Source organism: Rhinolophus sinicus, chromosome 15 (genome assembly GCF_057876585.1).
Source record: "Rhinolophus sinicus isolate RSI-liver-muscle chromosome 15, RSI-T2T, whole genome shotgun sequence".
NCBI classification, from domain to species: Eukaryota; Metazoa; Chordata; class Mammalia; order Chiroptera; family Rhinolophidae; genus Rhinolophus; species Rhinolophus sinicus.
In genome coordinates this window covers 54,338,128-54,352,696 of record NC_142515.1, presented here as the reverse complement: position 1 = coordinate 54,352,696, position 14,569 = coordinate 54,338,128, and the positions used below count along the sequence as shown (strand labels likewise).

Here is a 14,569-nt window from a genome sequence, read left to right as displayed (position 1 = left end):
GTGGCAGGTGGATGCCAGTGGGAAGCAGCCCTCCTTCGGAGATTGGGAGTGTTACTGGGAATAAGATGCCAAGAGAGGAACAACACATGTTCTTGGACGTAGTGTTTGATTTGCTTATTCAACAAGAAGCTTTTGAACGTGTACAACAAAACCAGGTGACGTGGACCTACCTTGAAGGGTTTAGGGAGAGAAGATAGCACTTGTGAATCTCTTAGCTAGCAGCAGGACAGGTTGGCCTGTTATTGTGGGTGCTGTAGTCATTTGCAGAAGGGAGAGAGTGCTGTGAGCAGAACAAACCCATGCTCCTCTCTGCAGACAGAGCTTCGCACGGCTCTGCAAGCTGTGCGGAGTTGTTACCTGCATTTCTGAGGCACAGTCTGCCTTCTGCACACAGAACCTCTGTCTATTTGAAAGAACAGATTCTTTCTCTGTGGTTTTCTTCTGGAGTATTTTTGAAGGAAGTTCTTCCTTTCTAGGTGTGTAAGGCAACTTGAATGAGCAGTGACCTCTCCCGACTGTCACCTCATGTGTCCAAGTGGGAGGAGTTAGTGTGTAAGGGACTGAAGTCGCTTGCAAACACCTGCGCATTTCCCTGTTTCCATCCACTCCCTGTTGTCTTTGGTTCTGCAGGAGCAGAAGTGCATCCCAGCAAGTGGAGAACTCTCCCCAGAGCTCCAGGAATGGTCCCCTTACTCGCCAGGGCACTCCAGCCGGCACAGCAACCCCCCACTGTACCCCAACAGGGCATCTGTGGGTGAGTCAGCTGGGCAGGGCTGGGAGGAGGAGGGTCAATGTGGGCCCACAGGGCTGCCCAGTCCCAGGGCCAGCGGAGGCAGTGGTTTCAAGGAGGAGCTGTGTGTCTTCAGCCCAGAGGTCCAAAGAGCCGGTGATGGCTGCTCTGTCCAGGGTGATGGTAGTTTTATGTCAGTGACATTTCTTAGCTTTGCAGCAGGCTCTGTCCTCATAGCAGCCTGGGAAATAGGAGGCAGCAAAGAGAGCTCTCCCATTTTATGGATGGAGAAAGGCCAGAGGCTTGCACAGGTCCAGGGCTGGCTGGGTACTTTGGGACGATTGTTCTTACCCAGCACACTTCTAGGTACCGTTCCCCGGAGCATGACCCCAAGTACCACTGTGAGCTCCATCCTGAGGAACCCCATCTACACCGTGCGTAGCCACAGGATCGGCCCTTGCAGCTCTCCACCCGTCCCCAGAGAGACCGGCCCACAGGGTTTGCAGCCCAGGTATGTGCCCCCACCTCTCTGCACCCCAGACACCTAAGCCCACCTGGTACATAAAGAGGCCAGACAGGCTTCCTTGCCTATCTGGGAAGGGGCTGGTTTGAGTAGCTCGGGGGCCCTAAGGAAAGTGAACTTTAAGGATGCTTTCTTGGTTCACCAACATGGGGCTTGAAAATGTATTTAAGGAAAGATGATCGTGATGATACTAGCCATGCCTCAGAGGTCACGTGCCAGGCACTGTGCTCCGACCTGTGTAATTGCCACAGCAACCTTAGGCCTAAAGACTGTTATTGTCTCTGTTTTATAGACGAGGAAACTGTGCCTTAAAAAGTGAGTGGAGTAGCTCAAGGTCACTCTCATTCATTCAGTTATTTGACAAGTATTTATTGGGCACCTACTACGTGCTGTGGACTCTTCTAGTTCCCAAGGGGATACAGTGGAGAACTAAATAGGCAACCTTCTTCTGATATGGCCTTTGTGTTCAAGTGTGGGAGGCAGACAAAAAACAGTGAACAGAGGGATACCAGGTGGTGCTGAGTCGCTCTGAAAACCATAAAACAGGGCGACAAAGTTAGGTGACTTGGAAGAGGGTGGAGAGTTAGATTGGGTGATGGGGAGGGCCTTCTGATGGGGGGTGCTGCTGTGACCACAAGGCTGACAAGAGGGCAGCTGCACAAGACTCGGGGCGGAGTCTGCAGGAAGGAAGGCTGTGGGTGCTGTGGCCTAGGCACCTGGGAACAGTGCAGTGGGCTCCTGGGACAGAGTGGGCGAGCGTGGCAAAGGTATTGTGAGGCAGGAGGCAAGCCCAGGTCGTCGGGCACAAATCCTGCAGGGCCTGCGGCCATAATGCAGAGCTTGGGCTTTATTCTGAGTACAGTGGAGAGGGCTTTAGGCAGGGAAGAGACGTGGTCTCATTGTGCAGCTGGAAAAGGACGTCGCTGGGCCTGATGTGAGCAATCCCTGTGCCCTCTGCCCTCTGGTTTCCTAGGCACATTCTGAGTAACGCTCACACATCCCTTTCTAAGGTCCTCAGTGCCCGTCTGGCCTCCCCCTGCCCACCCCGGAGAAGAGGCTCCACCTGCCTAGGCCCACCGAGGATTCAGAACCTCTTTTCCCTGCAGAAGCCCTTCCTCTAGTGAGCCTAACCCCAGCTGAGGCTGCAGTAGATGTGCCAGTTCCGCTCTGTTTGTGTGTCCCTTTCTGTACTTGCAGGACCCTCGTTGGATGTCCCCTTTGGGCACAGCTGCGGGCAGGCGGCTGTCCTCAGCTGACAGCCAGTGGCTTCTGGGCCTCCCTTCCGCTGCCCAAGCAGGCCTTGGCCCAGGCCCGTCCCTTGTATTTCCTCCCAGTGGCTGTGTCTGGTCCTGGTCTTCCAACCGGGCCCTCACCTGTCTGGTTCTCTCGCAGTGTCCAGCACCAGGGACGCCTGAGCCTGGACCTGAGCCACAGGGCTTGCAGTGACTACTCTGAGATGAGAGCCTCCCACGGGTCCAACTCGCTGCCCTCCAGCGCCCGCCTTGGTAACTGCTCTGCTAGGGTCTTCTCGCCGTCGTAAGGCACCAACCCTTTTCCATCCCTACCTGCGTCCTCACGCTCAGACCTCCCGCTGGCCTGCCCACCCTGCCCTCCCCTTCCGGCCCACGCCAGCTCTCATGCCATTTCCTATGGCCGTCTGAGTCTCTTTATCTTTCCTATTGGCCCTGTGGTGGTTCCCCGTGACCCCTTGGCCCAGGAGCTCTGCTTCCTGTCCCAGAGCTTTCGGTCACCAGGGGAGTCCATATTGCTGTTCACTGATGGGAAACGCAGCCCAGAGCAGAGTCTAGCACTTACCTCTTAGCGAGACTCTAATGTCACTGTTTCCACACTCATGAGAGAAGGTGCACAGCTGCTTCTGTCACTTTGGTTACTGTCCCTGTTCCGGAGCTAAAAGTGAGAGCTGTCTGGGCCTGTACTGTTAATTCAAATACTGGGCATTAAACATCTGCTCTCCTCGCCTGTTTCACGTTTCGGCCCCCTCGGGGTTAAACGGCCGGGCCCCACTTTGCATTCTGTCACACCGTGCGTCTTTGCTGACCACTGAAGTGGTGGTGAGGCATGAGAGGTGGGGTGTTTAATCACAGGCCTCACGTTTCGTCCCTTTATGGAACCATTAGGGTCTTCAAGCAACTTGCAGTTCAAGGCAGAACGCATTAAGATCCCCTCAACGCCGCGATATCCCCGTTCTGTCGTGGGCTCTGACAGAGGTGAGAACTTCTGAGCACTCCCCTCCCCTCCTGCTGTCTCGCTCTGTCCTCATGGTGGAAGGTCTGGGCACGGTTAGACTGGCCTCCTCACGTCAGCCAGTCAGGAAGCACTGACTGAGCGCAGCCTCAGGCCTAGTGACATGGGGGATAGAAAGGCCACACGGCGCCCAGTGTCTGAATTCAGGGCCATGTGGTGTGGCCGTGGCATGGGCTGTGTGTCCGGATCGTGTCTCCCTCCCTCTGGGTCTTGGCTGCTGGAGAGCTGAGATGCAGGACCAGGACTCACATCACCCCGCACGTCTTCCTGCAGGTTCCTTGTCGCACTCGGAATGCAGCACACCTCCACAGTCGCCTCTCAGCGTCGACACCCTGTCCTCTTGTAGCCAGTCCCAGACCTCAGCTTCCACCCTGCCTAGGATTGCTGTCAACCCTGTGGCCCTTGGGGAGCGGAGAAAAGACAGGTGAGCGGGACCTGGGCACTGGTGTGTCCCCGTGGCAGGCCAGCGCCCAGCTGAGGGGAAGGCCTGGGTAGAAGCAGCGGGAGTTGGAGAGTTCTGGCTGAGTTGATCCCAGGGTGACGCTGCTCTGGTTTGGGTCACCTGGCGTGTGTGTTGCCCCAACAACCTGTCTTCTCAGCCGCAGTGTGTCCTCTGCATCTTTCCATGTCAGTAAATCCTGATTTATATCATTCGTAACTGCTTCGTCTTATGGCTCCTATTAGATTCAGGTACCTGCTCCTTTATTGAGACAGGGGTATTGTTTGGAGGCGGAACAGAGGGAAGGGTATTCGGTGGGGAATGAGGAACCCTAGGTCAGAAAGCAGCTCTGCTACCCCTGTGGGCCGCTCTGGGGAGGCGGCCGGTGCCCACCCGGCTCTGGGCCTCAATGCCATCCTCCTGGGCTGGGCCATGAGGGTGGTGTTGGGGTGACTACTCACTGAGGGCTCTTCAACTCTAAACTGCCCTGCACTCTAATATGTGTTGAGTCTTGAAGTGACAGAGGGTGCAGGCCATTGACTGATGCATCTGAGCGGAAGGGTCAGAGGGGGTGCGTGTGGGAAGGGGAGAGCACTTTGGAGGGCCTCAGAGGGCAAACAAGTCAAGAAGTAAATTGGTTTCACCATCCCCAGAGGACTGGACCGAGTGGTGAGGACGCAGCCCGCGCTCGAGACTGCTGTGCCTCTGGGTGGCGGGGCGGGGTGGTTCAGGGGCTTGCCCTCTGCCCGCCCACCCTCCCTTTCACCCTTCCACTTGGATCTGTCCCTACCCATGTGCTCTGGAGGGCAGCCCAAGGAGATGGCACCCCTACGGGTCCTTCCTCGGGATTGGCCACAATTTCGTCCTAACAGGAAGTGCTCGGGGCAGCGTGAAGTGCAGTCCTGTTGGGATGGCTCGGTGTCACTTGGCTGTCCTTCTGTCTGTTATGTCCTGGGCGTCTGTGCTTGTCTTCCTTCTCTGAGCATCCCTCTCTTTCTAACCTTTCGCACCTTCCAGATGTCTCCACCACCACAGATCCCTTCTGAGACTGCCCATGGCCGCCAGGCCCAGGTCCTCCTCCCTGAGGAGTCTGAGGTTGGCCTGAAATGAGGCCCCAGCCTGAGCCCCTCGTGCCCCTGGCTGCCCCTGGACCAGCAAGTGCATGGTCGCCGCCTTGCTCCGAGCCTCTGCTTCCCCTTTTTAATGGCTTGGGTTTGCAATAGCTTAATTCTCATGATCATTTTACATCAGTCACCCTATGTACTGGTAAATATAAAAACTGACAGGTTATATTGTCTCTTTTTGGGTGAATGTCATCTCAGAATAATTTCTCTTGAAAGAGGGTATCTTTAGACCCTACTGCGACTTTGTAAATTGCACATTGAGGGAACTCTTCTCACCTTATAAAAATCTTCGTGCTTTTTTCCTGTGTACATCAGTGCTTTATAGTTCACATGAACCATTCCTTCTCTGTGTCTTTGGGATGGTGCGTCCTTGTCCATTTGGTGGTGTCGTGATTGTGTCGCATGAGATTGCGGGGATCGGTATCACTGTCATACAAAGGTGGGATCATTGTGTTCCCATCCATCTGGGTCATCACAGGAGCATCTGGTGCTCTCTGGCCGTGTCTGTGTAGCTGATTGCATGCCTGACCTCACATCTTCCCCAGAGCTTTCCTTTGGGTCCAAGTCCCCCAAACTGTCATCTCTCTTCCAAGGCCCTACATGGAAGAGCCACGCCACGTCAAGCTGCAGAAGGGCTCTGAGCCCCTGGGCATCTCCATCGTGAGTGGAGAGAAGGGCGGTGTCTACGTCTCCAAGGTGACCGGGGGCAGCATCGCTCACCAAGCTGGCCTCGTGTATGGGGATCAGTTACTCGAGGTGAGCGGGAGCGGCCCTTCTGCACTGCTTTCCGCCCTCTGTCCTCTCCTCGCCTCCCTGGTGTGGAAAAGCAGTGCTCCCCACGTCCCCAGCCCCCCGCCACGTCACTGAGCCCGCTCTGCGTATTCCCTAGTTCAATGGCATAAACCTACGGAGCGCCACAGAGCAGCAGGCACGGCTCATCATCGGGCAGCAGTGTGACACCATCACCATCCTGGCCCAGTACAACCCCCACATGCACCAGCTCAGCAGCCACTCCCGGTCCAGGTGAGGGCCTGGGCCCCTGGGGGCCATCTGGGCTGCGGGTGGAGCGCCGAGTGCCGCAGGTGCAAGGCTCACCACAGGGAGCGCGGGTTGCCAGCTGCCAGTTCTGGGCATTCTGCTCCCCAAAGAGGAGGTAACCAGCCCTGGGTTTTGGAGAAAGGACATAGAGAGAGAAGATGTCTCCTCCTGAAACAGATGGCTGGGTCCCCCTGTGCACAGGAGGCCCCCGCGTGGGGCTGTGGTAGCCAGGAGCTGAGGCCCAGGTGGGAGTCACACACACAGCACCTGTCCACAAGCAGACACTGCGCGTATGTGCCCCTGTGCTGGGAGTTAAGGGCAGATGAGAGAGGGGTAAGATGTGCCCCTGCCATGCAGCCCTGTACAGCTCAGCGACGGGAGCGCAAACAGAGGGAAAGGCACAGCGAATTCATGTGTCCTCTAGGTGACCTTCGCAGAGGATCCCGGGTTAAGGACAGGTAGTGAGGAGAGCACAGGCCGATCCTGCAGGGTGGATGACCAGAGTCCAAGCGCCGGGGGCATCTTTTCTCAGGGCTCGGGGCGCAGAGCCGTGTGACCTGGGCCCTGTCACAGCCCAGCCCTGGTCACCCCTGGAGAGGCTCCCAGCTGCTGAGGCCTGCGTGCTGCTCCTTATTCTTCCTGTCCTCCACCCCCAGTTCCCACCTGGATCCTGCCGGCGCCCACTCCACTGTCCAGGGCAGCGGGGCTACCACCCCGGAGCACCCCTCTGTCATTGACCCGCTGATGGAGCAGGACGAGGGTCCCGGCACACCCCCAGCCAAACAGAGTGCCCCCAGCTCCAGGTCAGTAAACGCGTGCTGTGAGCCTCTCACTGACTGACGAGGCGAGTCACAGTCCTGGCCTGAGCGCGTCCTCTGAAGGCCAGTGTCAGCCTGTGCTGCAGACCATACCAGGCTGGCAGGAATTGGGGGGCAGGGGGAGCACGCCATTCTTTTTTCCCTCCTCCCTCCTCTCCTTTCTTGCTTTGTTTTTCTCTCTTGTTTTCGCATGAGTTGCTCTTAGTTCTCCCTCTTCATTCTCACCTCCTTTTCTCATTCACTCATTTTCTGGTCTTTAGACAGAATTCCACAGTGATCACCCAGCCAAGCCCTGGGTGTCTCCCAAAGAGCTCTGGGTTTGCAGGGTGGACAAACCAGTGCCAGGCTTATGTAGCACATGCTGGGAAGGGCAGTACAGGCCGAGATGGAGTACTCAGGAGCGTGGCGAGGGACGGTGACAGCTAAGTCAGGATGAGCAGGGGTTAGCTGTGCAAAAGGTGGGTGTGGAGGGAAGTCAGCAGGACGGATCGGCTTTTATGTGGGCGGGAGAAGCAGAGCACATACGGGAGCTGCAGGGGAGAGGAGAGAGCCCACGGCCGGGGCACTCAGCAGTCAGGCTGCAGTCCTGAAAGGAGCCGTTGCCCTGGCACGGTGGGGCACTGGCCAAGAATGAGGCAGCTCTGTGTTCTCTGCACCAGAGTCCGTCACGTTGGAACTTACCTGCCAGTACATTGTAACCATTAGCTGGCTTCTCTCCTGAGGTCCCCTTCTTCAGACTCCATTGCTGTCCTGCTTCCTTCACTCAGTCTATTGCCAGCATTTCAGTTTCCCTCACTGCGTTGTGAGTTCCTTCATGGCAGGGGGTCCGTCTTCGTGGTTTAGCACAGTCCCTGCATCTTTGAAGCTGCTCAGTAAACATTTGGTGAACACGTTGTGCTCTGGACATTGGGACTGGCTGTAACTTTCCTTAGGCAGAGCAAGGTTAGGAAAACAGGTGCAATCCAGGTGGGAGAGACACAGCCTAAGGTATATGATTGACAGCCAGACCAGAAAGCAGGGCTGTTGATTTCCACTCTTTTCCCAACGGGCTTTGTCACCTGCGGCCATGCTTTCTCCTTTGCCAAAACTCAGCATCCTGCCTCCTCTCCTCACCTCCCTTCTGTGGAAAAACAGTGCCTCTAAGCTAAGTCCCTAGAACTGGAGCCTGCAGTGGGACAGCTGTTCAGCTTCCTGTGGTCTGAGACCTTGTGACACTTGGGAGCTAGCAGAAACGGTTAGGTCATTAGCCACTGTTTCGTCTTTTTTTGTGTCCTCTTCCCTCCCTGTGCATGATTGAGGAACTGAATTTTCTTTCTTGAAAGGGTGGTGGGAGATGCCAACAAGAAGACCCCAGAGCCACGAGTCGTCTTCATCAAAAAGTCCCAGCTGGAACTCGGAGTGCATTTATGTGGTGGGAACCTGCACGGTGTGTTTGTGGCCGAGGTGGAGGACGACAGTCCTGCCAAGGGCCCCGAGGGCCTTGTGCCAGGGGACCTCATCCTCGAGGTGCGTTCTGAGCTGCCGAGCAGCAGGCCAGGCCCCACTCTGTCTGTGTGTCAGGCTTCCTGCCATCTCAGGTGGCACAGGCGGTGAAGGAGCAGTGTCTTACCTGGTGACCCCTGTCTGTGGCATGCTGCCAGGATGCTCTGGGCGGGTCCTGGGGAAATGGGCAGGGCCCCGGCTTGGGCACTAGTGTCTGGAGGGAAGAAGCGTCGCCCTTGTCCGCAGCAAGACTGTGATCTGGTGGAGAATGGCATCTCCCTCTCACGGGGTGTCCCGTTGGATGGGGGAGCTGGGTCATAGGTATTGAGAGATACAAGACACAGCAGCAAAATGAAGTGTGGCGCTTTGAATGGCCCTTACTTGGCAGGGGACAGAACAGGGTTTCTCCTGGGAGATACCGTTGAGGGTAGACCAGACACTGGGCTGAGTGCTCGGCCTGCCTGCCGGGGGGGAGGCAAGCAGATTCCCAGTTAACGGGAGGTTGAATCTCTGCGTATCCTACCACCCTCCACTCATGGGTATTGAAGCCTCCCCTGGCTTTGCCCTCTGACCTCAGTCCCCCATCCCTGGGCAGTACTGTGGTCTGGACGTGCGCAGTAAGACAGTGGAGGAGGTCTACGTGGAGATGCTGAAGCCCAAGGATGGCGTCCGCCTGAAGGTGCAGTACCGCCCTGAGGAATTCACCAAGGTCAAGGGCCTGCCTGGCGACAGCTTCTACATCAGGTGCGATGGCCAAGGGTTCCAGGGATTCGGGACCAGGGGAGGGGCATTTGGTGGAGACTGTTCCCAGTAAATGTCTCTGTTCTTGTTCCCAGAGGGTGGGGCAGTGGTCATCATCGCTTGGGCCCCAAACGCAAGCTTGTGGTGAGGTGCTTGTGACTTAGAAAAACGCTTGAGGGCTCACAGGGCCCGATGGGCTGCCTGTATAGGGTTTGGTGCCTGGGGATTTTGAGACTGCAGAGCCCCGTTTTCCTGTGGGCTGTGCTCCTCTCCTGATCTTCCTCTGACTCAGGACTGCAGCTTCCTCTGCAGTGTGTGCCCACAGTGCCCGGAAGTACTGTGTGAAATGTGTGTGGGGACACACGCTCATGGCTGCCTTCACATTCCTGAAGGCCACAGAGAGAATGAAAGCAGCCCAGGCGCCTGGTGGCCCGGGGTGTGGCTGTCCTCCAGCAGCTACCGGCCTCCTGATCCTGTTCCCTCCATCCCCGGGTCCAGGGCCCTGTACGACCGGCTGGCAGAGGGGGAGCCTGAGCTGAGCTTTAAGAAAGACGACATCCTCTACGTTGATGACACCTTACCCCAGGGCACATTTGGGTCCTGGATGGCCTGGCAGCTGGACGAGAATGCCCAGAAGATCCAGCGTGGACAGATCCCCAGCAAATATGTGTGAGTGTCGCCATGTTTGGGCTTGGAGGTGTGGGGGTGGCCCCTGTGGCACCGTGTCATGGTGTGGAACCGGGCCTCGGCCACTGGAGGACGCCTGCTGCCTGTCTTCGCTTCTGGTCCATACCTTTTCCCAAGATTGCTTGTCCGAAAAGCTGCTCCTGGCCCAGTTCAACGCTGCACGTGAGTCAGTGCTACAGAGAAGCACCAGGCAACTTGGAGATACAGCTTTTACTAACATTTTTAACACATTTATGGAGATACGCTTCACACACTGTGCAACTTACCCGAGGTGTACAGTTCAGTTCAGTACACTCACAGATGTGTGCAACCTTCGCCACAGTCAGTTTTAGAACATTCTTATCACAGAAAGAAGCCCTGTACTCTAGCTGTCCCATACCCTGTCCTTCCCTCTTCCCTGCCACCCTCCCTCAGCTCTAGGCAACCACTAATCTGCTCTCTGTACCTATAGAGTTCCCTGCTCTGGACTTCTGTATGGATGGAATCATATAGTATGTGGTCTTTTGTGACTGGCTTCTTTCACTTAGTATTTCACGTCTGTCCATGTTGCAGCGTGAATCAGTGCTTCATTCCTTTTTGTGGCAGGAAGCGTATCTTGTAATGTTTCCACGTGGAGACTGTCTAGCAGTTCCTTTTGACACCCATCTGAATATAGACTGTGGCCTGCTCTGAGCTTGTCCCCAGCACTGGTGATAGTGTTGTTTCCACAGCAGCAGTACCGGGGGTCCTCGGTGGCATGGGTGGGTGAAGTAGCCATGCGACCTGCAGAAGAGTGTTGGAAGAGCCTGGAGTCCCTCGTGGGCAGGGTGGGCGGGTGATGGTCCCTGTGGCCTGTCCCAGCACCGCCGTTCCCTGTCCCCACAGGATGGACCAAGAATTCTCCAGGAGGCTCAGTATGTCTGAAGTGAAAGATGACAGCAACGCCGCGAAGACGCTGTCAGCGGCTGCTCGCAGATCCTTCTTTCGAAGGAAGCATAAGCACAAACGCAGTGGGTCCAAAGATGGGAAAGACCTCCTTGCCTTGGACACCTTTTCCAATGACTCCATTCCACTCTTTGAAGGCAAGTGGCTGACCTCGCTCTTCTGGCGGGCTCTCAGGATTAGGTTTGCTAAGTCACAGGAGCCTCACAGCAGTGACTTAACCGAGGTACAGGCTTCCTTTGCCCAGGTTGGAATGGCAGTGCTGCTGTCTTCAGTCTACCATCCATAGGATGTCGCTTCCATCCTCAAAGTCTCCCCGTGGTCACACATGTGTTTGCAGCTCCAGCCATCACGTCCATGTTCAGGCAGGAGGAAGGGGCAGAGCTAAAACAAAGTGTGCCCCAGCTGTGTGACTCTTTCAGTAGCTTACCTGGAAGCCCCACCCTGCGACCTCCACGTGCATGTCACTGGCAGGGTTTTAGATGGCAGATGGCTGGCCGCTAGTCATGCACGTTCTGCTAGTAAAGAGTAAAGGAAGGACAGGTATTGAATGGGCAGAAGGCAGTCTCTGCTCAGTGCGTTGCCTCTGGTTTGTTTTGGAGGCTATTACAGGCTACTTGGTGGTGACCAAGGACCACCGTTCTCTGCAGATCTTTGTCCTTTTCCGGCCTCACTCTTGTGTCCGTTAATGGTTCTTACAACATCCAACTGGGGCTGCAGATTAGGGAGTGTCAGACGTCCCCGCTGCCCTTGTGGGAAGGCTGCATTTGTCCTGTAAAGCAGGAGGCTATTGTGACTGCTGCTCAGGGACCCTGGTGTGTGTCCACTGTCCTAGACTGTGTGCCCTTCAGGGTGTGGAGGTGGCAGTGAGCAGCAGGGGGTGGGGCAGCCAGTTTCCTCCTTCCCTCCCTTCCCTCCTTCCTTATTTTTAAAATTATTATTATTATTATTATTAGGGAACATTGGGGGACAGTGTGTTTCTCCAGGGCCCATCAGCTCCAAGTCGTCCTTCAATCTAGTTGTGGAGGGCGGAGCTCAGCTCCAGGTCCAGTCGCCGTGTTCAATCTTAGTTGCAGGGGGCACAGCCCATCATCCCTTGCGGGAATTGAACCGTCAGCCTTGTTGTTGGGAGCTCTTGCTCTAACCAACTGAGCCATCTGGCCGACCGTCTGGAAGCTCAGCGGCAGCTCATTGTCTTCAATCTAGTTGTGGAGGGCGCAGCTCTCTGGCCCATGTGGGAATCAAACCGGCAACCCAGTTGCCAACAGCTCCCACTCTAATCAACAGCCATCCGGCCGCCTCCTTCCTTATTTTTTAAATTAAGGCCTTAGGCACAGTGACTTAAGTACTTTCCAGTACTACCATGTTCCCCCAAAAATAAGACCTGCCCTGACAATAAGCCCCAGTTAAGATTGTCAGCCAGATGGATACATTTAGTACATTATGATGATGTTCCAGAAGATGACATGACTGTATTTGAATAAATGTAGATTGTCGTACATGAAAAAATTAGATATCCCCAGAAAATACACCCTTGTGAGTCTTTTGGAACAAAAATTAATATAAGACCCAGTCTTATTTTCGGGGAAATACGGTGTAAGACCTGGTCTTATTTTCGGGGAAATACGGTATGTTGGATCGTAGTGGTGAGAGCATCCTTGCCTTGTTCCTGATCTTAAAAGGAAAGCTTTCAGTCTTTTGCAATTGAGAATGATGCTTGCTGTGGGTTTTTCATATATGACTTTTATTATGTTGAGGTGGTTCCTTTCTATTCCTAGTTTGTTGAGTGTTTTTTGTAATAAAAAGGTGTTGAATTTTGTCAGATGCTTTTTCTGCATCAATTGAGATGATCATGTGGTTTTTGTCTTTCATTTTGTTAATGTGTATAATATTGATGATTTTTGTGTGTTGAATGTCCTTGCATCCAGGTATGAGTCCCACTTGGTCATGGTATATAATCCTTTTAATATACTGTTGAATTCAGTTTGCTGGTATTTTGTTAAGGATTTTTGCATCAGTATTCATCTGGGATATTGGTCGATGGTTTTCTTGTGTGTTTGCCTGGTTTTGATATCAGAGTAATCAGAATAAACTCATAGAATGAGTTTGGAAGTTTTTCTTCCTCTTTAATTCTTTGGAAAAGTTTGAGGATGATTGGTGTTAATTCTTCTTTAAATGTGATAGAATTCTCTGTTGAAGCCATCTGGTCCTGGACTTTTCTTTGTTGGGAAGTTTTTCTATTACTGTTCTAATCTCACTTGTTACAAGTTTGTTCAGTTTTTCTTTTTTTAAAGATTTTCTTATTGGGGAAGGGGAACAGGCTTTATTGGGGAACAGTGTGTACTTCCAGGACTTTTTCCAAGTCAAGTTGTTGTCCTTTCAATCTTAGTTGTGGAGGGCGCAGCTCAGCTCCAGGTCCAGTTGCCGTTGCTGGTTGCAGGGGACGCTGCCCACCATCCCTTGCGGGAATCGAGGAATCAAACTGGCAACCTTGTGGTTGAGAGCCCACTGTCCCATGTGGGAATCGAACTGGCAGCCTTTGGCGTTAGGAGCACAAGCTCCAACCTCCTGAGACCCCGGGATGGCCCCCAGATTTTTTATTTCTTCATGATTCAGTCTTGATAGGTTGTATGTTTCTAGGAATTTGTCATTTCTTCTAGGTTGTCCCAATTATTGTCATATAATTGCTCATAACAGTTTCTTAAAATCCTTTTTATTCTGTGAAGTCTGTTGTAATGTCCCCTCTTTCATTTCTAATTTTAGCTATTTAAGTCTTCTCTCCTTTGTTCATTAGTCTGTTTGTCAAACTTTGTTGATCTTTTCAAAATGTTAGCTCTTGATTTCATTTTTTTTTTTTTGTCTAGTTGTTTTCCTAATCTCTATTTCATTTATCCCTGCTGTTTATTATTTCCTTCCTTCTGCTAATTTTGGGTATAGTATGTTCTTTTCCTGGTTCCTTCAAGTGTGTAAAGTAAGGTTGTTGATATGAGATCTTCCTTCTTTTTTAGTGTCAGCATTTACTGATAGATACTTACCTCTTAGTACTGCTTTTGCTGTATCCCATCCGTTTTGGTATGCTGTGTTTTCATTTTCGTTTGTCTGCGGATATTTTCTAAATTGGCTTGTGATTTTTTTTTTCTTTGACCCATTGGTTGTGAGGGAATTGTTTAATTTGCATATATTTGTGAATTTTCCTGCTTTCCTTCCGCTGTTGATTTCTAGTTTCATTCCATTGTGGTCAGAGAAGATACTTTGTATGATTTCAATCTTAAATTTGTTAAGACTTGTTTTGTGTCCTAACATGTGGTCTGTCTTGGAGAATGTTTTATATGCATTTGAAAAGAATGTGTATTCTGTTCCTGGGTGAGGTGTCCTGTATATGTCTGTTCGGTCCATTTGGTCTATGGTGCTGTTGAAGAGCTCTGTGTCTTATGGATCTTCTGTCTGGTTCTATTCATAACTGAGAATAGGGTATTGAAGTCCCTTACTGTTATAATTGTGTTGCTGTTTATTTTCCCCTTCGCTTCTTGTCCAATGGTGGGGCAGAGGTGTAATGGCCACCGTGATAAGACTGTATCTTAACCCCAAAGGACGATGCAGGCAACTCCATGGATTATAACAGCATTGATTATCGGGTAATTTACTTCCAGGGATGTAGGGTGGGGGCAGACAGACCCAGCAATCTGTGCAGATTATTCTCCACTACACACTCCTGTTACAGGACTTTTTAAAGAGTATAACTCAGGTACTGATGATTGACAAGATAAAGGGACTAGGATGCAGCACGCGCCCAGGGCCATA

At 53.0% G+C, this 14,569-nt stretch overlaps 1 protein-coding gene across 4 annotated transcripts in view; it reads left to right on the top strand.

Moving 5' to 3' along the window:
- The window catches only part of DLG5 (discs large MAGUK scaffold protein 5), a 115,134-nt gene that overhangs the window by 91,580 nt on the left and 8,985 nt on the right, over positions 1-14,569 (top strand). For all 4 annotated transcript variants that reach the window (XM_019745959.3, XM_019745957.3, XM_088792087.1 and 1 more), the window contains 12 exons: positions 631-754; positions 1,097-1,241; positions 2,646-2,758; positions 3,392-3,481; positions 3,792-3,942; positions 5,675-5,837; positions 5,971-6,104; positions 6,776-6,922; positions 8,260-8,443; positions 9,015-9,163; positions 9,659-9,829; positions 10,712-10,908. In XM_019745959.3, coding sequence (XP_019601518.2) covers positions 631-754; positions 1,097-1,241; positions 2,646-2,758; positions 3,392-3,481; positions 3,792-3,942; positions 5,675-5,837; positions 5,971-6,104; positions 6,776-6,922; positions 8,260-8,443; positions 9,015-9,163; positions 9,659-9,829; positions 10,712-10,908 — 1,768 coding nt within the window. The remainder of the gene's footprint in view (positions 1-630; positions 755-1,096; positions 1,242-2,645; positions 2,759-3,391; positions 3,482-3,791; positions 3,943-5,674; positions 5,838-5,970; positions 6,105-6,775; positions 6,923-8,259; positions 8,444-9,014; positions 9,164-9,658; positions 9,830-10,711; positions 10,909-14,569) is intronic.